This window comes from Syzygium oleosum, unplaced genomic scaffold (genome assembly GCF_021117445.2).
Source record: "Syzygium oleosum isolate NSW1041296 unplaced genomic scaffold, Sole_v2.1 Sole_v2.25, whole genome shotgun sequence".
Classification (NCBI taxonomy): domain Eukaryota; kingdom Viridiplantae; phylum Streptophyta; class Magnoliopsida; order Myrtales; family Myrtaceae; genus Syzygium; species Syzygium oleosum.
In genome coordinates this window covers 4,562,903-4,589,641 of record NW_026607509.1, presented here as the reverse complement: position 1 = coordinate 4,589,641, position 26,739 = coordinate 4,562,903, and the positions used below count along the sequence as shown (strand labels likewise).

Sequence of the window (26,739 nt, the reverse complement as noted above, 5' to 3'; positions counted from 1 at the left end):
ACATGCTTGAAGTTTCCCCCTCAGTTCAAACTCTCTAGCTACTGATTTCTGTGTAAAACGATTCAGTAATGTTTGCCATACCTCAGAAGATGTTTCCAGGCCAATGATCAACCCTAGGATATGCTCAGAAACTGCACCACTGATCCATGATGATATCAGTTGATCAGTTTTCACCCAATCATTATAATCAGGATTCACAGCTTCAGTCTCATTCCCTTCAATATCAAGTTGTAGCTTCCCTGGTGGTGGAATTTCTCCACTAACGAAACCAAAAAGCTCTTGACTCCGGAGAAATCTGAGAAACTGAGTCTGCCAGAGAAGAAAATTATCTTCTGCAAGTTTGATTGTAACAAAGTTGGCAATGTTTACGTGGATAGGAAAAGGATATCTTGGTATTCTTGTTGCCATTGTTGTGTTCTTCAAGAGAAAAAATCGAGATTCACAGCTTTGCTCTCAGAGAAAAAGCTCTGATACCATGTGAAGAACTTGAAGAAGACGAAAGGAAATTCACAATTGAAGAACTCAGAACTACACACTGAATGTCATCTGAGAGCATAACATCTCTCTTTGTATCTTACTTCTTTATATCACGTTCAGTTCATACACTAGAGAGTACAACTATACAACTGCACTAACAGAAGAAACAAAATTATACAACTGAACTAACAGAATACTAACTACTCTGTTTTTCTCTTAGCTCAAGAACAGAGTCAGTTACAGAACATTAACCAATCTTTGATACTTATAGAAGACTTGTTCCTTCTTCTTCATCTTTGCACTTCTCCTTCTTTCTTATAGTCTCAACAGTTTCTAGTTGGTTCCCCATTTTTTCTTCCCTTGAGAATTAGTACTCTCTAACTTTATTTAATCATCAGGGTGGGTGAAAAACTTCATTGCTTTTCTGAAGTTGGTTCTTAGTCTTTCTGGCTCCGGTCGATGAGACATATATATATATATATATATATATATATATATGAAGGGACACAATAGTTACGTGACATAATCTTTGTTGTTTGGTGCTTGTTCATTAAACATGATCCTTGTGCTTGAAATATCCACGTATATGTCACTTTATTAACTGATATTTTGGATACCTAGCAATTACCATGGTTTTCTCTTGCCACCCAATAGAAAGTCGATGGTTGTTACAATTTATTTTACTCAAACACGACTATAAATCATATCGTTAAAACACCCAAACTAAAATAATAGTCTGTAGTTGAATCCATTTCTCCTGACATTGTTGTTGATCATAATGCTATTATTATGCAGCTTCTTCCTTACTAGGATTTTGTTGTGTTTTACCAACTTTTATGCATCTTTCTTTATTACGCCTTAAATTTATTAACTCTTTTATGAAACCACTGCTAACCGCTTCTCCATGTATGCTAATCTACTTCTGTCATGTATAAGGCCAAGATTATTTTTGTCACTCTTATATTTTAGGGATAACTTTAAAGAGAAGGGTTAATACCACGAAAAACCCTAAATCGGTACATTTATGACAAATTTACTCCAAACTATTTTTTTTATCACAAAAAACCCCAAACTGGTATACCTGTAACAATTTTACCTCGAACTATTTTTTTGAACACCAAAAACCCCAAACTGGTACACCTGCGACAATTTTAACCCGACCTAATTTTTTAATATTATTTTTTTATTTTTTCGAATTTTTTATTTTTTCTTTTCTTTTCTTTTTCCTTTCCTTTTCTTTTTTTATTTCCCTTCGTCTTCTTTATCTTCAACCTATGGCCGGTCGCTAGTCCGACGACTGGCCAAAGACGGGAGCTGACGAGGTCGGCCCCGCCGGCCGCTGGCGAGGCCAACCTCGCCGTTGCTGGGCGAGGCCGACCTCGCCGGCAAATGGCGAGGTCGGCCTTGCCCACCCCTGGCGAGGTTCGACCTCGCCATTTGCCGGCGAGGGGTCGTCCTCGCCATCGCTAGCAAGGCGAGGCCCCACCGGCCGTTGGTGAGGCCAATCTAGCAGTCGCTCAGAAACCAAATCGATGGCCAGCGCAACAGATCAGAACGCCACAAAAGGTGGGGATTCGGCGTACCGTCTTGGATCGGCAAGGCTTCCCGCAGGAGCTACAAACGAGATTGAGGACAGCCTCGGTGGACTCGGAGAAGTTGGAGTGAGAGGTGAGCTTGGCGTGCCCTTGAGCTTCCTCCATAGACTTCAAGAGGGCGCCGCAGTCGCCGCACTTGAGAGAGAACGCCAGCCATGGCTCCGGTCCTCCGATCGGGGAAGGGAAAATTGAGAGAGAAACGCTTCGCGCTTGGAGCGATGCAACTTCACGATCGCCGGACGGAACGGTTGGGATTTCGCCGTCGCTAGCGAGGACGACCCCTCGCTGGCAACTGGTGAGGTCAAACCTCGCTAGGGGTGGGCAAGGCCGACCTTGCCAGTTGTCGGCGAGGTCGGCCTTGCCCAGCAATGGCGAGGTCGACCTCGCCGGCCCCCGCCTTTGGTCAGTCGTCGGACCAACGACTGGCCATAGGTTGAAGATAAAGAAGATGAAGAAAAAAAAAAAGAAAAGGAAAGGAAAAAGAAAAGAAAAGAAAAAATAAAAAAAAATTCGAAAAAAAATAATATTAAAAAATTAGGTCGGGGTAAAATTATCGCAGGTGTACCAGTTTGAAGTTTTTGATGATCAAAAAAATTGTTCGGGGTAAAATTGTCACAGGTGTACGAGTTTGTGATTTTTTGTGGTCAAAAAAATAATTTGAGGTAAATTTGTCATAAATGTACCCGTTTAGGATTTTTCGTGGTATTAACCCTAAAGAGAAAATATTTGTTCCTGCACTTTTCTTGGACTTTTAACTAATTCGGCATTATGCCTATTGTTTCTCCATTTATGTCAATCTGCTTCCAGCACATGTCTGACCACGATCTCGATCACTTTTACATTCAAGGGATAACTTTAACCAAAAAATAACAATTCCGACACTTTTCTTGGACTTTGAACCAATTTGGCATCATGCCGGCCACTTCAGCATTGGGTGTGCCAACCACTTTTGACAAATGTATGCCAACTACTAGTATCGAGTTTCTAGTCATGAATCTCACACATCTTGAGATTCTAGGAGTGTGGCCTAATTGCCTCTACTTCTCTTTTTTTCCAGGTTGGCATGGCCAAAAAATAGCCAATGCCGATCTCCAACATGCCAAGCCTCCCATTGGCCAAAACCTATGCCAATCATGACCCGATTGGCATAATTGCCATAACATCATATAATTTAAGAAGCCGATAACTTGCTCGATATGGTTGATGTCTCACGAAGCAATATCTCTTTGAAAATAACTATCTATTTTGGCCATGTATAGATGGATGTTATACATGACATCCTTTTAATTACGTACTCATTTAAGTGCAAATAGTCACATTTATAGACCACTCGACTCGATTTTTTTTGCTTTCGTCTTACCTATAGAATGTAGACTTTTCTTGAAAAACTTATTTCTATTGCCATTGAATTTAGAATAGCTATCTTATACAATAACTAATACGGTTTATATAGTATTAATTTTTAAGTGAGTGGAATTTGAACTTCTATTTAGAGGGGACTTGCAAAATTCATGTTTCAACCCTTATACTTTTATAAAGACAAAAGTCTGCCGTGCTTAGCAAGGGTCAAATGCTGCCGTGCTTAAATCATGGTCTATGGATTCAAGGAATGTATATTTTATTTTCTTTCGTGGTCAATAGCGTCAATTGGACCAAATTCCACCCTTTTTTTCACAACTTGTTTCCTGTCTTCTTTTTCAGAATTTTTTGAAGATCTCTTTCTACCAAAGTGCAGGAGGCTGATCGGATGATAGAGCGGGTGTTTAGGGAGGCTTACCATTAAATGTTGATGCGCTTGCTATCGTTATTTAAAGCTTGTTCTTTAAAGAAATCATAACCTTTTAACAATTTTTAAGTGTGTCTAGCATTTCCACACGTAAATTTTGGAAAGAACAACAAAACTTTTCGTGCTTAGCACGAACAGGATATGACTTTCCTACTGGCCAGGTCATAACTACAGGCGACAATGATATAAGAATCCGCTATTGCCTCGTCCCTCCCTCCCATAAATGCAATCCTCTGTGCTTAGCACCATGTCAACCGAAACTGCATCCTCCGATCTCACCATCAACCCTTTGGAACATCTCCAGGTCACCCTCAATCCCGATGGCACCCTCAACCGCGACCGCCGCTTCATACCGGTCACCTCCGCCGCACCCAATCCCACCTCTCCCACCAGTCCAGTCCTCTCCAAGGACGTCCCCATCAACCCTGCGCACAACACCTGGGCCAGGATCTTCCTACCCCACCGTGCACCGTCGTACTCCAAGGAGAAACTCCCCCTCATAGTTTACTACCACGGCGGGGGATTTATCCTCTACAGTGCCGCTTCGACGGTGTTCCACGAGTTTTGTGTCACTCTGGCGAGCGAGCTCTCTGCTGTCGTCGTGTCGGTGGAGTATCGCCTCGCCCCAGAGCACCGGCTCCCCATGGCGTACGATGACGCGGTGGAGGCGCTGCACTGGGTTAAAGCCACCCGAGACGAGTGGCTTGTGGACCACGCGGATCTCTCCACGTGCTATCTCATGGGCACCAGCGCGGGCGCAAACTTGGCCTTCCATTCGGGGCTGCGTGCATCCGCGTCGCACGGCGACCTCAAACCGTTGAAGATCCGAGGGCTGATACTGCACCACCCCTTCCTCAGCGGCACCCAGAGGACGCCGTCAGAGCTGAGGCTGGCGAACAACAAGATGCTGCCACTGGTGGTCAACGATTTCATGTGGGAGATGTCGCTGCCGGTTGGTGTTACTCGCGACCACGTGCACTGTAATCCAATGGTGGACGGTGGCTCCAAGCTCTCGGAAGGAGTGGGTAAGATGAGGTCACTGGGGTGGAGGCTACTGGTCATCGGCTGCGACGGAGACCCGCTAATCGATCGACAAGTGGAATTCGCGAAAATGTTGCAAGAGAAGGGAGTGAGTGTGGCGAGGGATTTCACGGAGGGTGGACATCATGCGATCGAGGTCAGGGAACCGGACGAGAGGAAGCCTCTGGTCCAAACCTTAAAGAGTTTCCTGTCGACGACTGTGACTGATCAGGGCGTGGTCCGTCCACCGGATGGGATCTCCACGCAAAATGTAGCCTGAGATTTCTCTTTGTTTATCACGTTGTATGAAAGTGAAAGGGTTGCGACGGTTCTAGACCTCTCGATCGTGCATGCAGTTATTTCTCGCCTGTATTGGAGCCCTATCGCCTTTAAGACTTGAGTATACATCTAATGAACAATGTGGTTTCTCGTTGGTTCACTACTTTTTTTTTGCCTCTTGAGAATTAATACTTCATCTTTATTTAATCAACAGGGCGTTTTATGGGTGACAAGCTTTGAAGTTGATTCTTAGTCTCTTTGGTTCCGGTCGACGGGTTATATGATAATAGGGACACTATGATTCATTGATAACAGTGTTAGAAAATAACGTGACATATTCTTTCTTGTTTGATGCTTGTTCATTAAACATGGTCCTTTTTTCTTACAACATCCGCTTATTCATCACTTTATTAATAGACAGACCAAAAAAAATCACTTTATTAATAGATTTTTGGATTCCTGGCAATTATTATGGATTTTTCTTGCCATCCAATCGAAAGTCCATGATTATTATTTCATTTTTTACTCAAACATGATCGGAAGTCTTATCGTTTAAACACCTAAATTAGAGAAAATTACTAATCAGTCATAAACCTATTGTACAGATGTCAATTTAGTCACAAACCTTATAATTTAACCAATGTAGTCCTAAACATTTTTGATGAAATTCCAATGTAGTCCTTCCGGCAAATTTTAGCCTGAAAATGCTTATGTGGAGGTCAAGTCATCACAAATTGTTCTATGTGGCACGGTCAGCGTTTGACGTGAATCAAATTAGGCGAAACAACGTCGTTTTGCTTTTTATTTATTTATTTTATTTTCCTGATTTCAGTTTTTCTTTTCTTTTCCTCTAGTATTCATCTTCTTCCATCATCTTCAACCTCTGTTCTTCAACAGAGAACGCTGGTCTTCAACCTCTCAGAACGAGGATTGGCTTGGAGTCTCCACGTTCGGCTCAAATTCAAGAAGCAATCGGAGTATGTCAGCTTGGCCCTGCGCAATAGCCGAGTGAAGCAATGTCTGGCCGTGCTTGCGTCAACCGAGTCCGAAAGCTTCCAAGTTGAGTCGATCTGCTCCAGCACCTCCTCTCGTTTATCGAACCCTCGGCAACAAGTTGAAATGAATCCGATTATTAAGCTCCATGACGCAACAGAGCTCGAGCCTTCCAGATCTGGGGGCTCGAGCTTTGGGTTCCCTCGCCGAGACCTGCCTCTCCATGCAAGGCCTCAGGAAGATCCAGGCTTGCCAAGCCGATTGTCGTTCTCAGAGGATTGTGGCCAATTTCTTTCGATTAAGTTTGTTCAGTGGAAAACTCCGTGTTAGTAGAAAGTCCCACTTCCCTTTCTGATTATGGCCTTCCAATTCAAGTGTTTGATCGTAAACTGTGTGACAACTAAATTTTTGGTGAATTATAAAGATTATTTTTATTATTCTGTTAAGAAGTGAGATTAAGTTTAATTGTTGAAAAAGCTTTTACGAGTTGCGTTCTTGTGCATGTGAAGGAAGAAACGAATATAGTCACATGAGGCGACATGGACGCATCCCGGTTGAATTATTTGCTAGAATTTTAATGTTTACTTAGCCATGGCCCACGGATCATTAGACAGATGGCTCACTAGCATAGCTCATGTTTGACATTTGACATGTGGAGTTTGACTATTCAAACTTGCATGAGCCCACCGCCAAAGAGGACTGCCCATAACTGTGAGTAGTGGAATGTCGTTCATGAAATTGACAGAGTTGGCTTCGCCAGAGAGAATCAGAAAGATTAGTTTAGCCGAACAAGTAAACAAATCATTAGAATTTTTTAAATATTCAAACACACATTTATTTGATAGTTGAATTTTTAAAACAGTTTATCAAATAATTTAAACTTTTAGAACAGTTTATCTAATAACTTATACTCTTAGAACAATCGGCAGTGATCTCACAAAATCTCATATGTTGTCAGAGCATCTCAAATCTTTTCAGGTCTCTATTTGCCTCCCCATTTATATATTTCTACAAGTGGTCTTAGGAAAAATCCAAGCTATGCGTGAGGAGAAGTGTTAGAATATAAAAATATTAAATCACGCCTCCACCCTTCTATTGCCTGCCAAAATCCAGCCTATGCGTAAAGGAAGTGTTAGAATATATAAATATTAAATGACGTCTTCACCTCTCTATTTATCTCCCCAATTACACATTTTCACGACTAGGCTTAGGCCAAAATCCAGTCTACGCATGAGGGGAAGTGTTAAAATATATAAAATATTAAACCAAGTATTCACTTAATAGTTTAAGCTTTTAGAACAATTAGCAATAATACCACAAAATCCCATCCAAAAAGAAATGAAAAGAAACCGAGAGAGAGAGAGAAAGAGAGAAAGGAGGGAGGGAAGGCGTTTCAATTCACGCATGCTTCGAAGATCTCGACAAGCCGCATTAACACCGTTTCAAAGAGTTCGGATTTTGAAATTTTCCGAGCATTGTAACATTCGACTGGGCTTTACTTTAGCTGTGGGCGGTATTTATCTCTTTTATGAATTTGTAAACTCATGTCGTGAAAGTAGTAGGGATTCAATATATTATGAGTCATGAAAGAGAATATTTGTTGCATAAACCTGGATCGAGTGCTTATTGTTTTGGGTTAATACCACGAAAAATTCAAAACTAGTACACCCGTGACAAATTTACTCAAAATTAATTTTTTGACAACAAAAAATTTCAAACCGGTACAATTGTGACAAATTTGCCATCGGTTAGTTTCCGTTAAATTGAATTAATACCATAATAAATAAAAAATTGGTCCACGTGAGACATATAAAGTGTAAAATCCCAAATCGGTACATCTGTCAACTATCACGTATCATCCAACTCAGTAATTTGACGATAAAATTTAATAAAAAGTAATAAAGAGTAAATTTATCGCAAATATATAGAGGAAGGTAACTATTTTCACCTTTGAGACTTTCATCTTTTTAGATGTTCCCTCGCCCACCCTTTTAGGAATCAATTTTGTTGGATGCTGATGGCCACCTTACACGCTGCAAAAGTTGGCGGCTACTAATCCACTCGGCTACTTACTACCAACCCCTATGGCCATCAAAATGAGACATTGACGAGACAAAGTTTGCTTGCTATAAACCTATGAACACAACCACCCCTATCTGTTAGAATTGGGGCTGTGCAACTGGACCGATTTCTAGTTCCGAGTAAAGAATCACTCGGGAATTGGATCGATTTGATCAAATTTAGACCTGGTTTCATAAAGCCTAAAAACCTTAATTTTTCTTTTGGCATCTCTCTCTCTCTTCCTGTTCTCTGCAACATCACTTAGACATTTCATGACTCTCTCTCTCTCTCTCGACTCACTCTTCTCCTTGCTCACTTGCAACTGACCCTTGCTTGTTCGAGCCTCGCAAACATCGCTTGTTCCTGACTCGCATTTGCTCACTCGCTCTCGTTCATATTTTACTTTGAACCATTTTTTTGTTCATATTATTTTGTTATGAAATCAAAAGAAGGAACAAAAGAAAAACAGATTCTCGGGTAGACTTGGAACTGGACCGGAAGAATAGGACAGGTTCCAAGGTCAATTTTAGTGCAAAAATAGTAAGTTTCAGGTTCCAAAAACTAGAAACAAATTCTAACATAGTAGATTTCATGTTTAAAGTTTGAAACCTGCCTACCCTAGAACCGATCAACCCTAGTTGGAACCAAATAAATATAGAAACTTGGAAAATTTTGGTAAGAAAAGCCCAAATACACAAAAGGAGAGAGAACTATATTTACAATGCCTTTTGCTTAGACTTACAACCTATAGAACAAAGACACAAGCTTAACTCCAGTGTCCCTCTCTAATTTTTTTCTTCTCTCTGTCTATCAGTTCCACAACTAACCTTTTCTGTTCGTCGTCAAATTCCAACACCTCCTCTACTAACTGAATTCGATATGAAAGCAATTCCCATGTTCTACAAGCTTGTGTCCAGCAAACTCTTCGTGCTGGAGTCTGTGATAGAGTTGGTTTAGGAAGCAAAGTCCAACTCGGACTTTTCTTGAAAATCAGTTTTACTATTTCTAACACTATTCTTCCATTTCAATCTTTTTACCAGTAAACCGCACGCCTGTTGGCGCTGATGACCACCTACACGCTGTGAAAGTTGACAGCTACTTACTACCAACCCCTATGGCCATCATAATGAGACATTGACAAAACAAAGTTGCTTGCTGTAAACCTATGAGCACAGCCACCCTCTATCTGTTGGAATTAGGGCTGTGCAACAGGATCAGTTTGTGCTTCTGAGTGAAGAATCACTTAGGAATTGAATCAATCAAACCGAATTTGGAACTGATTTTATAAAGCCTAAAAATCTTGATTTTTCTCTTGGCATCTTTTTCACTTTCTCTATTTCCCTATTCTCTCCAACCTCGACACTTAACAACTCTCTCTCTCTCTCTCTCTCTCTCTCTCTCTCTCTCTCGTGACTCACCCTCCTCCTCGCTTACCCTCGCTCGTTCGAGCTTGGCAACCATTGCTCGTTCCTAACTTGCCTATGCTCGCTCACCCCTGTTCATCTTTTACTTTGAACCATTTTATTGTTCGTATTATTTTGTTTCAAAAAATGAAAGTAAAAAATGGAACAAAAAAAAAAATAGGTTCTCGAGTAGATCATAGAATCAAACCGGAAAAACAGGGTAGACTCTAAGATCGGTCCAAGCCAAATAGGGTGGATCTTAGAATTCCAAAAATAGAGAATCGGTTCTAACATAGTAGGTTCAAGATGAGATTTGAAACCGACCCACCATGAAATCAATCGCCCGTAGTTAGAATCGAACAAATATAGAAACTTGGAAAGTTTTGGTAAGAAAAGCCCGAATACACAAAAGGAGAGAGAACTATATTCACAGTGCCTTTTGCTTAGACTTACAACCTATAGAACAAAGACACAAGCTTAACTCCAGTGTCCTTCTCTAATTTTTTTCTCCTCTCTCTATCAAGTTCCACAACCGACCATTTCTGTTCCTCGTCAAATTCCAACACCTCCTCTACTAAATAACTTCGATATGAAAGCAATTCCCATGCTCCACAAGCTTATATCCAGCAAACTCTTCGTACTTGAGTCGGTGATAGAGTTGGTTTAGGAAGCAAAGTCCATCTAGGACTTTTCTTGAAAATTAGTTTGACTATTTCTATCACTATCCTTCGATTTGCATCGTCCCACAACAGTAATTAGAGCTACATTATAGAAGTTTGATTCTAACTCCAAAAGGCCTCACCCATGCTCGTGCACAAGGTTTTAATTGCATCGGTCTTAATCTCCACTCTTCTTGTTCAACTTGCTGAAGCAGCCCTGATGGTACCAAGTTGTTCTGCTTTCGAGTCTTCCTATATTCTGCTCGTTTGATTTTCTTCTCTTCTAGTTCTACATCAAACTAACTAATGTCGATTCCAATCAAATGGAACAGCCCTTGTTTTTCCTTGATAAACGCGGGGAGTTGGATATGAAGGGGGACGATTCCAAGCTTCCAAAAATGGGTACAAAGCTATATATAAACAGTCATCTGTCTTTATCGCACATAAAATGCGAAAACATCATACCCTTCGATAAATTTTGGTACCCATGAGGCTGCTATTGTGCACGCGCGCGCAACAAGCCACGACGATATAAGAATCGCCTTTTGCCTTGTCCCTCGTCCCATGCAATGCTCAATGCTTAACACCATGTCAACAGAAACTGCACCCACCAATCTCACCGTCAACCCCTTGGAGGATCTCCAGGTCACCCTCAATCCCGATGGCACCCTCAACCGCGACCGCTTCGTCTTTCCGGACACCTCCGCTACACCCGATCCCACCCCGCCCACCATTTCAGTCCTCTCGAAGGACGTCACGATCAACTCTTCACACAATACCTGGGTCAGGATTTTCCTACCCCGCCATGCACTGTGCTCGGAGGAGAAACTCCCTCTCATAGTTTACTACCATGGCGGGGGATTCATTGTCGGCAGCGCAGCCTCAACAATATTCCATGAATTCTGCGTCACTCTGGCGAGCGAGCTCTCCGCCATCATTGCGTCGGTGGAGTACCGCCTCGCCCCAGAGCACCGGCTCCCATTGGCGTACGATGACGCGGTCGAGGCGTTGCACTGGGTTAAAACCACCCGAGATGAGTGGCTTGCGGACCACACCGATCTCTCCACGTGCTATCTCATGGGCACCAGCGCAGGAGGCAACTTGGCCTTCCATGCAGGGCTGCGTGCATCCGCGTCACACCACGACCTCGAGCCATTGAAGATCCGAGGGCTGATACTGCACCAACCCTTCTTTGGCGGCACCCAGCGGACACCATCGGAGCTGAGGCTGGCAAACAACCAGACACTGCCGCTGGCGGCCAGTGATCTCATGTGGGAGCTGTCACTGCCGATTGGGGTTAACCGGGACCACGAGTACTGTAATCCAGTGGTAGACGGTGGCTTCAAGCTCTCGGAAGGGTTGGATAAGATGAGGTCGCTAGGGTGGAGGATACTGGTCACCGGCTACGACGGAGACCTATTGATCGATCGACAGGGGGAGCTAGCGAAACTGTTGAAAGAGAAGGGACTGAGTGTGGTGAGCGATTTCACGGAGGGCGGTTTTCACATGATCGACCTCCTGGAGCCGGACAAGAGCAAACCTCTGGTCCAAACCTTAAAGACTTTCATGTAGACGACGGTGACATGTGAGGGCGTGGTCGGTACTCTGAATAGGATCTCCACCCCAAAATGTCGCCTGAGCTCTCTCTTTGTTTATTATGTCGTGCGAAATTGAAAGGGTCATGACGGCTCTTGATCCCTCGATATTGCATGCAGTTATCTCTTGTCTAAATTGATCCCTGTCGCCTCTAAGACTTAAAGGGTATCCATCATATGTATACTGTTGTTTCTAGTTGGTTCACTATTTTTGCCCTTGAGAATTGATACTTTAACTTTATTTAATCATCAGTTCGTAGTGTGGGGGAAAAGTTCCATTGCTTTTCTGAAGTTGATTCTTATTCTTTTTTGTTCCGGTCGATGAATTACAGGATAATGGGGACACTATGATTCATTGATAATATTGTTAGAAAATAACATGACATTCTTTCTTGTTTGGTGCTTGTTCATTTGACTTGATCATTTTGCTTAAACCATCCACTTACATATCACTTTATTAATAGATTTTTGGATTCCTAGTATTTACCGTGGATTTTTCTTGCCATCCAATCGAAAGTCGATGATTATTAGTTCTCTTTTTACTCAAACACGCACCGGAAGTCATATCATTAAGACACCCAAACTAAGATAACGTCTGCAGGCGAATCCATTTCTCCCGACATTGTTTCTGATCATAATGCTAGTATGATGCAGCTTCTTCCTTCTTCGGAATCTGTTAAAAAACCATTCAAAGTTTTAATTTTTGGACTCAGCATACTCTATTTCCTGATGTCGTGAAAAATTCTTGGAGTCGATCTGTTTCTGGTGTTCCTGTGTGTATATACGTGCAGCAAGTTGAAAGCATTGACACAGGAGCCTAAGAAGTTTAATAGAGAGCATCATATGAATATTGTGACAGAAAGGCTTTAATCTGCTGAGCTTCTTTGACTTAAAGCTACTAAGGAGTCTTTCGTATGTAGAAATCTCGCATATCTTGGCTGCAACTGGGGGACCAGAATACCGGTATTTTTAATTTTAATCTTTGAAGGCAAATTCTTTAAAATCACTGTTCGAGTTCTTTATTAGTTATCTGGAAATAGGCATACCACTCGTGAAGATAATAAGAGGGAAGCTGAAGTGTTTTATCAGAATTTACTCGGCAATGAAGACAATTCTATGCTGGTTGTTCAGTTCAAGAGCTTCAATCTGTTTTAAATTTTAAGTTGACCGATGCTGCTAAGGCTCTGTTGCTTGAGCCTGTCACTGAAACTGAGGTTTAAAGCACTTTTTGGGCTGTGAAGGGAGAAAAGAGCCCCGAGCCTGATGGTTATACTGCTCATTTCTTTAAAAAGTCATGGAATGCTATTGGTTTTGATGTGGTGTCCGCTGTCTTCTAACTTCTTTCACTCATAAAGGCTATTTGGTGCTGGAATTCCGCTGTCATTACTTGGTTCCTAAAGTGCCTAATCCAGGAAAAGCAGGGGATTTCAGGCCTATTTCTTGCTGTAATATCATTTATAGATGCATCACTACCATCGTGGCTAAAAGGTTGAAGAGCGTTTTATCTGATTTTGTTGGGGGGAAGAACAGCATTGGTGCCAAAACTTGTGTACGGAGGCCACTTTGGTACCAAAAGTTTCAATCGGATCACTTAAGTGCTAAAAGTTGTGAAAAACGATCACTTTAAGTGCCACTTTGCCGGAAATCCGACGTGGCATTTTTTTATTAATTTCTCAAGCTGATGTGGCTCCCCGGGAGGCTGATGTGGCATTTTTTCTCCTTTTCTTTCTTTTTTCCTTTCTTTTCTTTTTTTTTTCCTTTTCTTTCTTTTTTCCTTTCTTTTCTTTTTTTTTTCTTTTCTTTCTTCTTATTTCCGATGGCCGGTGTCCGGCCACCGGCCATGGCCGGCCTCGCCGGGCGTCGCCTTCCTCCGGGCGAGGCCTGGCGAGGCAGCCGTGGCCTCGGCGAGGGCCGACCTCGCCGGATCCGCGAGGCGGGCCCTCGCCGGGCTCGCCTTGCCCGCCGAGGTCGAGGTCGCCCGGGCGTGGCGAGCCCGGCGAGGAGGGTGAGCCCCGGCGAGGCTCGCCTCGCCGAGGCCACGGCCGCCTCGCCGGGTCTAGCCCTCTAGGTGAGGCCCGGGCGAGGTGAGGTCGGGCGAGGCCCGAGGGCGCCGTGGCCTCGGCGAGGGCCGGCCTCGCCGGATCTAGCAAGGCGAGCCCTCGCCGGGCTCGCCCGCCCAGCAACCTCGACCCTCGCCCGGGCGGGCGAGCCCCGGCGAGGGCTCGCCGCCGATTCGGCGAGGCCGGCCCTTGCCGAGGCCACGGCCGCCTCGCCCGAGGAAGGCGACGCCGGCGAGGCCGGCCCTTGCCGAGGCCACGCGCCTCGCCTGGAGGAAGGCGACGCCGGCGAGGCCGGCCATGGTAGAACAAGAAGAAGACAGAAATGAAAAAAGAAAAGAAAAAAGAAAAAAGAAAAAAGAAAAGAAAGAAAAAAATCAGAAAAAAATATTTAAAAAATTGAATTATACACATGAAAATGCCATGTGTCATTAAAATTTAAATATAAAAGTCATGTATTAAATTTGATCAGAATTTCTCGCCGTTGACACTTAAGTGATCGTTTTTTCTCTGATTTAGCACTTAAGTGATCGCCGGCGTAAACTTTTGGCACTTAAGTGATCCAAATGAAACTTTTGGCACCAAAGTGGCCTCCGTACACAAGTTTTGACATCAATGCTGTTCTTCTCCCGATTTTGTTGGCTTGAACCAAACTGATTTAATTAGTGGGAGAAGAAACGTTAATGTGATGCTGGCTTGTGAACTTGCTCATAATTACCATAGGAAAGGGATTTCTCCTAGGAGTGTTGTGACGGGGGACATAATGAAGGCTTTTAATTCTGTCAACTGGAATTTCGTCCTTAATATTTTCAAGGCTATTGAGGCTCCTTCCCAATTCACTAGTTAAATTGAGACGTGCATCACCTTGCCTAGATTTTTTGTCAATGTGAATGGTGAGTGTTGGGAAAATTCATTCCTCGATTAACATATTCAAAACGCGTTCGAACAATGCAGGAAACGTGCCTAATAATCGTTAACTTGTATCACCGATCGTACATGCATATCACATAACGAACATACCCGGTATTGTCACAGATTAAATGCCACTTTGCACACTTAAGAGCGATCTTCGATTGTCTTTCGTACCCATTTGCGTTCCGAAGGAAAATCAGAGAAGACGTTCTTTTGAAGAGGTGTCTTATTGCGCATATGAAAAATCACATTCGTTTTTCAAAGGGGGTCAACTATTTATAGTAAAAGGCAAATAACCACCTTGTAGGTCTTGTGGTTCGTGGGCTGAGTTTGGCCCATCTTGGGCGGCCCATCCATTATGCATTTCAGTGAGCTAGCAGGATGTTTTTGTGGCAAGAAAGGGCTGAGGCAAGGTGATCCTATATGGCCTTATCTTTTTGCTATGGCTGTTGAAGTCCTTTCTAAACTGTTGAGTGCTGCTGCTGATGAAGGCTGGCTCAATTGTCATCCTCTCTATGGGAAATGTCACCTTACTCACTTGGCATTTGCAGACTTGCTTGTCTTTCTGCATGGTGATAAGAAGTCATTGTAAGCCGTTTGGATACTATTTTCGGATTTAAAGTTCTGTCTGGCCTTAAATTGAGTTCAGAGAAGACTTTTATTTACAGCTCAGCTGATGTTACAGGTGAATTTCAGCAAGATATGTTGGAGTTGTCTTATTTTAAAGCTGGCAAATTTCCTGTGAGCCTAAAAAGGAGGGTGGAATAGGCCTGAAGAGGATTCAATGGCGGAATAAAGCTTGCATCATGAGATGCATTGCTCGAACAGGATCTATTTGGGTGACTTGGTCAAAAATTATGAGTTGAAAGGCAAGTCTTTTTGGGATTTGAAGATCCCTGCTGATTCCGCTTTTGTTTAGGGGAAGATTTTGAAGCTTTGGGACATTATTTGACCACATCTGAAGGATGTAATTGGTGATGGTTCCTCTGTTTTTCTTTGGCAGGATGATTGGCACCCTGTGGGACCTCTGCTGAACCATTTCAATTTTCATTCTAAAGCCCAAGAAGTGATACAAGGGTCTTCGTGGCATTGGCCTTCTGCCAGATCTGATGATCTTGTTAGGATTCAAGCTGATTTATGTGGTTCCCTTTGTTCCTAACTCCTCTGTCCCTAATAGAGTGACTTGGAAGCTGCCGCTTTCTGGTGTCTTCACGGTGGGAAGTGCTTGGAACTCGCGGAGACCGAAAGGTTTAGTTTTAATACCAAGAAAAAACTTCAATAAATTTACCCAAACTAAGTTTTGGACCACGAAAAACCCAAAACTGGTACACCTATAGTAAATTAAACCACCAAAAATCTCAAACCGCTACGTGACAAATTTAACCTCTCTGTTAGTTTCCCTTGAATTGGATTAATACAATGAAAAACCACAAACGGGTACGTCTATGATAAATGGAGGGTAAAACCATAAATTAGTATACCCGTTAACTGTCACGTGTCATCCAACTCAACAATTTGACGGTAAAATTTATCAAAAATTAACGGATGGTAAATTTATCAAAAGTGTACCGATTTTGAATTTTTTATAGTCAAAAAATTAGTTTAGGGTAAAATTATCACTGATTTACCAGTTTAGAATTTTTCGTGGTATTAACCCAAAGGTTTAAAGGTGCCTTGGTGTAAGCTTGTATGGTTTAACCCTTGCATTCCCAAGCATCGTTTCATATCTTGGTTGACCATGCATAGTCATTTTGATATCTCTTTGGGGTATGTGCATCCAACTCTCGTAAGTTAAATTCCACGTGCTGTGATCAAATATCACGTGTCGCTTCTAATTTGATTTGCATGTAAGAGTTATATTGAAATATTATCTTACACCGCTTGATAACAAATCTTATGTACATTTTACATACATATGATCTTCCTTCATTAAACTCGCTCTCTTCCCGAGGGGGTAACTCCTCCACAAACCTCTATATGAGTAAGGCCAAAAGTTCGATACTTCCCTTCCCTGTTGATTGTGATTGTGGCAGCATTTACGTAGGAAAAATCTACAATCTTAACCTCCTTTTAATCCTACTCTTTTCAATAAGCTCAAGATTCAAAAAACTCTTGTCGTTACCAGCTGTCTTTTCTTTTTTATCCTACTTTATTTACATCGGGGCCAGGTTTGCTTCTTTTGGAGGCATCCTTGACCTTAATTTTTCTAGGAGAAATCTCTTTCCCCCTACGGACCACCCAATATTAGTCTTATAATACGCAACACCCTTGTCTTTTCGCATTCACATGTGCCAAAATAGAAGTTATGAGCTCAACATCATGACCCAAGAGTCATGTGTAATCCCATCATTTCACGGATGTTCGCCATGTCAATCGATTGCATCTGATCGTAAATTTTGGCATTAGAATTCCAGCACGCCCAATATTGCACGCATTTGCAAGCTAAATCGTCAAATTGTTGAAGGTTCTAATTTAATTCATAAATCTCCGAAATTATGTAAGATTAAATATACGGAGTTGAGAAGAAATGAGGATAGGTAAATGAAAAGAGTTTGAGAGATCAAAATAATAAAAATAGTAGCAACTGTATGGAGTCTTTAAGAATCTTCTGAACTTGCAATTTTGTCCTCGTTTAATATATATTTATCTAAATTAAGATTACATAATAGGATATTTATAGAACAAAAAAAGGGAAGCAGTTATATTATAAGTAGGAACCTCTCTACCTTTCGCATAAGAGCATAGGTGACCAAATAAGTCTTTTTTAGGTAGATAAATTCGAGTCCACGAGGTAAAATTATATAAAAAAAATTTCTCGAGGGTGGGTAAGTGGGGAAATAAAAGTCTCTTATTTTGAACATAATTAGAATATTCTGTCAAAATTCATAGATGGTGTGGTATGACAAAATTGTCTACATCTCACTAATGTTTCGTTTACTTCGCGGAAAATAAATGATTTGGAACATATTTTCTTCAAATTGATCTCTTGTATCATTTAAAATAACTAGTTAATAAAAAAAATTCATTATCGGCAACAATTTATATCTAAACATTTTCTCGGACGATGATAATATTTTCTGTTCATTAAGCGATCATTTTTAGAAAAAATATTTTTTAAATTATTTATTTTTTACGAAACAAACGGAGTCCAAAATAGGCAAATTTGTATCTGTCTCCTCACGTTAAAATAGACTTTTTGGACCGACAACATGTGAAGCTAGCTGAAATTAGACTTCGTTAGGACTCGGCCACAAATTGAAGTTTGACTTCATGTCGTGGGGACATCTCAGAGCATGTGACGCCGTTCTGCACGCTACATCCGAGGTATTCTAAATCAAGTGCTCCACGAAAACATACAAGCCATCTTTTATACGCGTGGGATGATGAGGCACGCGGCACGAATTCTATTCCATCTTTTATAGACCACAAATCATATTCAAAATCGAGTCGCTCGATTTTCAGCCCTCGTCTTTACTCGATCCACTAAGAAAGCCCATCGCGCTGGGTATCGTTAGAAACGCGAGTCTTTGAAGAGAAAAATCAAAGAAGTAAAATGAATCAAAAAGGGAAAAATCACGGTGCCGCACTAGACAATATCTTCACTATCAGTATCGGTATCAGAATTACAAAGTTTCAAGGTCACAAGTTTTTGCCCCAATTATATAGCCTAAGGCATACATAGTAACACGTATGCCATCGGCAGCCGTAAAAAGTTCTGTTCTTTATTTTTAACATGAGAATTACATGTATGTCGTTTTAATATCACTTTTCTCTATCAGACTCCACAGCTCCGTCAGGTAATCATTCGCACGATGTGAGAATCTTTGAAGGTAAAAAGGAAGAACCCTGTTTTTGATAAGGATGAAATACCATCAGAGGCACGTAAACACTTGGAAATGTATTCCGCCGTGGTCCACCCCAAAAGGAGGATATGCGCACGAGGAATTTGGCAGCCCACTTTTAGTACACAGATATCAGAACTAATCTATATTCCAGTTTGGTTGATCAGGATGAAAAGGTGGCGTCTTTTTTCACCCTTTTCTTGAATTTTTTATATCAATAATTACATCAACTTGATGACGTTTGCTAGATCATAATTTCAAGATTCACCTTTCATTTGGTTATTATGATTAGGGTTATAGTAGTCGCAAACAGTTTCTGAACTTTGACCCAATATGTAATATACTCCCTGAACTTATAATTTGGTCGATATTATCTTTAAACTTTTAACTTATTTAACGTGATCCCTAGACTTTTGGTATATGTTAAATGTAATTCTTGAATTATATGAAAATGTATAAGGTAATCTTTGAACTTGAATTAATGGAAGGACTACATTAAATATTTTCATATTGTTCAGGGAGTAAATTGAACATGTACAAAAAATTTAAAAACGGAATTGAACAAATTAAAAGTTCAAGGACCACATTGCATATTGGATGAAAATTCAGGGACCACGTTGAACAGATTAAAATTTCATGAACCACATTATTTATTGGACTAAAATTCAAGGTCCGTTGACGTCACTTTCCCTTACATTTTCTTGGCGAAATTCTCTTAGGCAAAACAACAGGAAAACCGAAACGCTCTTTCGCACCCAGATTAACAAACGGTGAAACTAGCGGTAAAACAGCTGTAAATAATAAATAAATTCAAGGCTACAGTAAATTTATTTTTAAAAAAACGTATTTTAATCGACTAAAATAGATTTTTGATAATCAAGATCCTCGTTAAAAGCGACCAACATGTTTTAGGTCCCGTGTCTCCATTTTCGACCTGCATATAGATCCTTGAGGATTGAATCCAAAGCCATCGTCTTCAACCCCACAAAATCCACGCGGAACTGCAATCATCTCCGCCATAATTCTTGCCTTCTCGCCTCTGTCGTCGCAGCTTCTTCAGCTCAGAGATGGCTACAGGTCTGTTCTTGGTCATGTTCTTGTCGATTCTTGGCATCCCGCTACGCATGCATTGGTTTCTTGGCGTTCTTGGTTTTCTCTTCGTCTCTGTTTCAAGATTTGATTGCCCATTTCACCCATTTTCACGCGCATCTCGTCGGTGTTCGTTTCTTGCAACTCCTCGGCGAGTTCAGGAATCGTCTTTTCTGCGTGTTATCAATCCTGAGTTTCGATGAATATCATCCCGTGACGAACGCTCTGATCTGTGGTTCGATCGCGTACCAGAACGTTCTCGGTTAAGTGAACTTGAAAGTTGGAACTGGCGTTTGATCTGTATTCACCAACCATGCGCCAGTTTTCCCCTGTTATCTTCTTGGCAACAACGGTGGGGTTAGGTGGCTCGTTGTTGAAGGGGCGGTTGCATTTATGATGCAGATATTAATGGATACAGTCAACGGTGACACAGCCACTTATCATCATTTTCTTCTCTTCATTTTGTGGAAAAAAAAGGGTGGTGATGGATCGGGTTGAGAGGCCAGCAAGTTCTTGGTGCTTTGATCAGGGAGACCGAAATGGGGTGTTGGGGAATCTTTCGATTCTTCTCAAACAAAGGTTCAATTTCGAAAATTGTAGAACACAGTGAAGTGTAGCTAGTAGGAATATATGGTACCAATGCTCCTATGAAGTTTTATCCATTTTCTGATGAGCATGTCATGCAATCGTCATTTGGGAGTATGTCTTTTGTTAATTAAATCTGCAGCTGAATTTGATGAGTGTACACAGTATTGACAGCAACTTATGGCTTTATGCAGATGATTCTAATGATGCATCCTCCCATGCAAATGGGTGGCCTCCAGTTGATAGTTCGCTTGTGGTCTGTTTTGGGGAAATGTTGATTGACTTTGTCCCAACTGTTGGCGGAGTTTCGCTTGCTGAAGCACCTGCTTTTGAGAAAGCTCCTGGTGGTGCTCCTGCTAATGTGGCTGTTGGTATATCCAGATTGGGAGGTTCTACTGCCTTTGTGGGAAAGGTGCCATTAGTTTTTGAACTTCTCATCAACTGCTAAAAAGACAAACTTAATGCTTCCTATAAGAGCATTAGTTAAGATATAATTATTATGTATTGCAAATATGAACAGATAAATTCTCATATCTGATCTTCTTGTGATTTGAGCATTGAGTACACCTAATTTTTTGTCCAATCCCTTGAAAGTGTTAATTTACTATGTACAGTTGGCTTAACGAGTGTCCACACATTTGTTAACTAAGCACCTAAAAAATACCATGTGTTGCTGGCGTTAAATTTCTGTGGCGGTTATTTTCTTCTTTCATGATTGCCCTATATTGAGCAACTGCACGTACACCATTTTATGTCTGGGCATATCCAATTGCAGATATAGTGCAGTGAATGCCTTGTCCTAAAAATCTCTAGCCCTGAATTTCAGTTCCTGCTGATAGACATCTGCTAGCTTGTCATCACTTTCCCAACACCACCAACAACTTATTTTAAGTTTTTATCACAGGTGGGTGATGATGAATTTGGACATATGCTGGCTCACATTTTGAAGCAAAATAATGTTGACAATTCTGGTGTGCGGTTTGATCACAAAGCAAGAACTGCATTGGCTTTTGTTACCAATAGAGCTGATGGGGAGCGAGAGTTCCTATTTTTTCGTCATCCAAGTGCTGACATGCTTTTACATGAATCAGAACTTGATGTTGAACTTATCAGCAAGGTTTGCTTTCTTTTCTCTCTTTTCTCTTTTTACAGGTCATGGAATTTCTTGTTAAGCATTAATACTATTAGTTGATTGTTACGGGGGTGTCTATCTGGACAAATATTGCCATTCTTTTCTTTTGGCCAAACACGGTTATTGTGATTCACAATTACCACTTATTGCAGGCAAAGATCTTCCATTATGGGTCTATCAGTTTGATTGACGAACCCTGCAAATCGGCTCATCTTGCAGCGATGAAAATTGCCAAAAACTCAGGGAGCATCCTCTCTTACGATCCAAATTTGAGATTGCCATTGTGGCCATCTGCTGAGGCTGCCCGTGAGGGAATAATGAGTATATGGGATCAGGCTGACATCATTAAGGTAGTTGCTCCTGCGTGGGTTGCATATAAAAATGATGCATTACTGCTAGATGTAATCTTCATATGCATTGATGATAAATGATGCAGGCACAATGAGAGTCTCATTTAGATTCACTTCTGAACTGGCAGATAAGCGAGGAAGAAATTACATTCTTGACTGGAGGCGAGGATCCTAATGATGATAACGTGGTCTTGGACAAGCTCTTTCATCCTAATCTTAAACTTCTGATCGTTACTGAAGGATCAGAGGGCTGCAGATATTATACAAAGGTAAGCTACCCTAGTATATCATGCGGCTTTTTTATTCCGTGACAATAATCTTAGTGGAAGAAAAATTGACTGAATCCTAGTTGGTCATTGTATTTGAACTCCTTCAGTCGAAGCAGCTTTCTTATTAATTTCATGATTACATCCCCGAATGTAAATCGCTTGAATTGAATGTAATGGATATTTTGGCTCAATATTTAGTTAGGGTAAGATATCTTGGTAACCCGGAAAAAGGGGTTAACATTTTGGGAAATTCAGCATCATGGTACATTATCATTGCTGAATAGTTACTTATTAACTGGATCAGGCCTTCTTCTTTTTGGAGCTAAAGGTTATAAACTCACTTTGTTTTGGCAAAGCTCATTAGGTAATTATCATTTTTGGCCAGAAAGCTCATAGGTTCATTGACAAAACCAAATTTCTGCACAGGAATTCAAAGGCAGTGTTGCTGGTGTTAAAGTAAAGCCAGTTGACACAACCGGGGCAGGCGATGCTTTTGTTGGTGGGATACTATATGGCCTGGCTTCTGACCTTAATCTTTACAAGGTACCAATGGTTTGTACTAGAATTGGATGACTTATAGCTACTTGTCCGGTTTCCTTGATACATAGAGCTTCTGACGAACAAAATCTGAGTTGAATGTAACTGATGGAGGTGTTGTTTGCGAAGATAAGGCTAAAGAAGATGTCAAATCCGTATCAGTAATGCATAATGGTTTTCTCTAATATGCCATAGCTCTGGCTCTTCTTTCAGCTTGTTAAGGCAAATGGAAAAGTGGTAGAAATGCATGATGAGCAAACATCATCGTCTAATAAATCTCTTGAAAGCTGCATGATGCGAATATATGATGATTCATATTAGTTTCTGTTGAAATTCTAGCTTTAATGCTAAACTGGCTATATTTCATCTATGTCAGAAGTCAATCGTTGCGTATTAAGCATGTGATGCATGTGAATCTGAACTTTTAAGTAATTGATGCTGACCACCTTTCTCGGCATTATTTGCGATCTTGAGATGTCTGCATGAGGGCTAATAGTCAATTTTTGTCCAATTTAAGATGGCTATGGCTTAAGCACAACTAGATGTTTCAAAGTGTTCACCTGACACACGGTACTTGGAGGCCGAATGAGAAACAGAATATTTGTTGACTGCTAATAATAGTAATGTGCTCTGCTTTAAGTCAGTACTCTGCATTTTTTCCCTGTCATGGTAAAAATTTGACTTTGGGCGCAGGATGAGGAACGGCTAAGGGAAGCTTTGCTCTTTGCGAATGCCTGCGGCGCGGTCACAGTGACCAAGCGAGGAGCTATTCCTTCACTACCCACAAAAGAAGCGGTCCTCAGTTTGCTAACACATGATGCTTCGTGAAGGAAACGCAAAAAAGCATATCTCATCAACTATACTTTTCTGTCGGTCTCACCCGGAAAAATAAGCACTGTAGAATTCCATTTTCTATACAAAGCCTGTATACAAAGGTTGTCAAATCATTCATGTTCTCTGCAATCTGTGTCTGTCTAATTTAACTAAGAGCATTCGGGGACCAAACATCGCAAATTGCCAATTTGCTGCGATTCATTTGATCTTGTTCTTTGGTTATCCGCAACTAGTGGCTTTTCATTGCTTTCCTTTATAGCTGGAGCTCCTTGGTAAAAAATATCCTCCTAAGCATCACATCCTCGTCCTATACCTCCGCTATAGAATTCCAAGTTTCATATCTTGCAATTGGAGTTATGATATGACATCCGGACAATGTCTTTTTTTGGGTCAACGGATCAAGATGATTCCATACGATCAATTAATGCTTTCCATAAGAAGATACCGCAGAGATGAAGGATGAATAGCTATGGCAATTGAAGCAAACTACCAGGTGAAATAAAGCCTTAGGGAGCTTAAGTTTCCTCTGGAGTGATAAGGTGCGCTAGTGCACTGAAGGGTTAGGACACGCATGTAATGTAAGACACCTGATGCATGTGCTTGTTAGTTATGTGCTAGGGAGATACAAGTAACCATAGTTACTCATATGATGACGGTAACGTCTGTTACTTACGAGATACTGTGACGATTGATCATATGAAGTAATTGGTGATCAATGTGCAGAAAACTTGTAAGACAAAATGAGAAGGAATGGTGGATCATTTTCTGGTTCTGCACATGGAAGGGATCCTCGAGTGGATGGAATTCTCGAGACTTTGGCTAATGTGGGGGCATTGTTTGAACAACAAGCCCAACATCAAGTGGCTGCAGGAAATGGTGACCGTCGCGTACAAGGATTCATGGAGCAATTTATGAAATTGAAACCGACTAAATATACGGGATTAGGAGATCCTAGTGAGGTAGAAATGTGGATGAGAAGTTCGGAGAAATATTTAATCTGTTGAACTTAGAGGTGAGCGGTTCTCGATCCGGTCCGGTCCAACCCTAGACTAGGAAACGGAACAGGAAATAGAGAACGAGGCTTGGATAAGAAGGCAATTAATGCCGTTAGACATAAATGATTACTGTGTACTTTATAGGCAAGCTCAACTCATTGAGCAAGAGTTAATAAAAGGAAGAATAGAGAACGAGGCACAAGGACGATTAGGTCACCAAACTACACAAGACAATGCTAGGTTTGGTAAGAAACATGTCCAGTTTGGAAAAACCCCTTTTGGTCCTAACAAGAGACGCAACAATGGAAACCCTAGAAGGTCCTGGAATGACCAGTCGAGAGGACGAAGACCAATTTCAATGGGTAATTGCCGCTTGTGTGGAAAGCAGCATAGAAATGCACAGTGTCAATCATAAAAGCAATGTTTTAGATGCGGACAGTATGGTCATATGTTCAGGGATTGTCCTCAAGGGAGACCACAACTGCAACAAATAACTCAGGACGGAGCACCACAACAAAGGAACTTACAGAGGTTGCCCAATCAAGGGAGAGTTTATGCAGTCACTCAGGAAGAAGCCGAGAGTTCCAAGACTGTTATCTCAGGTACGCTCTCCTTGTGCAACCAAAAAGCTTACGCCTTAGTTGATACTGGTGCTACTTACTCTTTTATATCTGCCAATTTTGTGCGATTGTGTGGGTTAAAATCTGAATTGCTTAAAGTGCCTCTTAGTATCTCTGCACCTTTAAGAGATAAAGTGTTGTATGTGTAAAGATTGTAAGATATCTATAAGTGAGATGGATTAGATGATAGATTTGGTGGTATTAGTTGTGTATGACTTTAATGTCATCATAAGAATGGATTGGCTCAATAGGGAACGAGCCAATGTGGACTGTTATAGAACAACAATCTTATTTGATCCACCTAGTCACCCTAGTTTCGAATTTCTTGGAAGTGGGATGGAACCACTATGCCTCTTATTTCGGCACTAGAAGCATATTAACTGCTCAGCAATGGTTGTCGAGGATATATAGCGATCGTTATTGATCAAAGTGAAAAGGAAGCGAAGCTTGAGGAAATTCGAGTGGTCCAAGAATTTCCTGAAGTATTTCTTGAGGAATTGCTAGGATTACCTCCGGAACGAGAGGTTAAATTTGTTATTGAATTAGCCCTAGGAACATAGCCTATATCGAAAGCTCCTTATAGAATGGCCTTAACGGAACTGAAAGAATTAAATGTGCAGTTACAAGAATTGCTTGATTGAGGATTTATACGACCAAGTGCATTACCGTGGGGTGCGCCAGTGCTGCTTGTGAAGAAGAAAGATGGATCCGTACACTTGTGCATCGACTATAGGCAATTGAATCAAGCAACGGTTAAGAATAAGTACCCGTTGCCTAGAATTGACGACTTATTTGATCAGTTGCAAGGAGCATCTGTATTTTCAAAGATTGACCTACGGTCTAGGTATCATCAAGTGCAGATCAAGAAAGAAGACATTCCTAAGACGGCTTTCCGAACTCGATATGGACATTACGAATTTACGGTTATACCCTTTAGATTGACTAACGCGCCAGCAGCGTTTATGGACCTAATGAACCGAGTATTTAAATCGTTTTGGAGCGATTTGTGATTGTCTTTATTGATGATATCCTAATATACTCGAAAGGGCCAGAAGAGCATGAACACCACCAAAGAACGGTACTTTAGTCTCTTCGAGAACATAGGTTGTACGCGAAATTTGGTAAATGTGAGTTTTGGCTAGACCGAGTAGTATTTATGGGTCATGTGGTAACTGGCGAAGGTATATCAGTAGACCCAGCTAAGATCGAAGTGGTAATCAATTGGCCAAGATCAAAAACAGTAACCAAGATTCAAAGTTTTCTGGGAATGGCTGGTTACTCTCAGAGATTTGTTAAAGGATTTTCACGTCTCACAGGACCGTTAACCCGATTGACGAGGAAGTATACAAAGCTTGAATAGGATGAGGAGTGCGAGCAAAGTTTTATGGAACTCAAGAAGAAATTGACTACAGCACCGATTCTGATAATACTATCACGATCAGAAGAATTCGTGGTATATAGTGACGCTTCTCGCAAAGGACTTGGGTGTGTTTTAATGCAGCACGGGAAGATCATTGCTTATGCATCAAGACAATTAAAGCCGTACGAGTTAAATTATCCGACACATGATATGGAACTTACGGCAATTGTCTGTGCACTGAAGATCTGAAGACATTATCTTTATGGATAAAAGTTTAAAATTTATACGG

At 41.3% G+C, this 26,739-nt stretch overlaps 3 protein-coding genes across 4 annotated transcripts; all 3 read left to right on the top strand.

The window, feature by feature from the left end:
• The first annotated feature begins 3,887 nt into the window (after positions 1 to 3,887).
• On the top strand, positions 3,888 to 5,320 carry LOC115690938 (carboxylesterase 1-like). Its single transcript, XM_030617443.2, has one exon. The coding sequence runs from the start codon at positions 4,082 to 4,084 to the stop codon at positions 5,156 to 5,158; it is 1,077 nt and encodes a 358-aa protein (XP_030473303.2). The 5' UTR covers positions 3,888 to 4,081; the 3' UTR covers positions 5,159 to 5,320.
• Positions 5,321 to 10,360: 5,040 nt separating this feature from the next.
• Positions 10,361 to 12,481, top strand: LOC115690940 (carboxylesterase 1-like). The gene has a single exon (XM_030617445.2). The coding sequence runs from the start codon at positions 10,838 to 10,840 to the stop codon at positions 11,843 to 11,845; it is 1,008 nt and encodes a 335-aa protein (XP_030473305.2). The 5' UTR covers positions 10,361 to 10,837; the 3' UTR covers positions 11,846 to 12,481.
• A 7,104-nt stretch (positions 12,482 to 19,585) lies between these two features.
• On the top strand, positions 19,586 to 23,704 carry LOC115690939 (probable fructokinase-7). Of its 2 annotated transcripts, XM_056303044.1 has the most exons (8): positions 19,586 to 19,756; positions 20,171 to 20,467; positions 20,548 to 20,765; positions 21,258 to 21,470; positions 21,638 to 21,835; positions 21,964 to 22,104; positions 22,531 to 22,647; positions 23,335 to 23,704. In XM_056303044.1, the coding sequence occupies exons 2-8, from the start codon at positions 20,416 to 20,418 to the stop codon at positions 23,467 to 23,469; spliced, it is 1,074 nt and encodes a 357-aa protein (XP_056159019.1). In that variant the 5' UTR covers positions 19,586 to 19,756; positions 20,171 to 20,415; the 3' UTR covers positions 23,470 to 23,704. The 2 variants fall into 2 exon arrangements, with proteins under 2 accessions (XP_056159019.1, XP_030473304.1); XM_030617444.2 differs by lacking the exon at positions 20,171 to 20,467.
• The last annotated feature ends 3,035 nt before the right edge of the window (positions 23,705 to 26,739 follow it).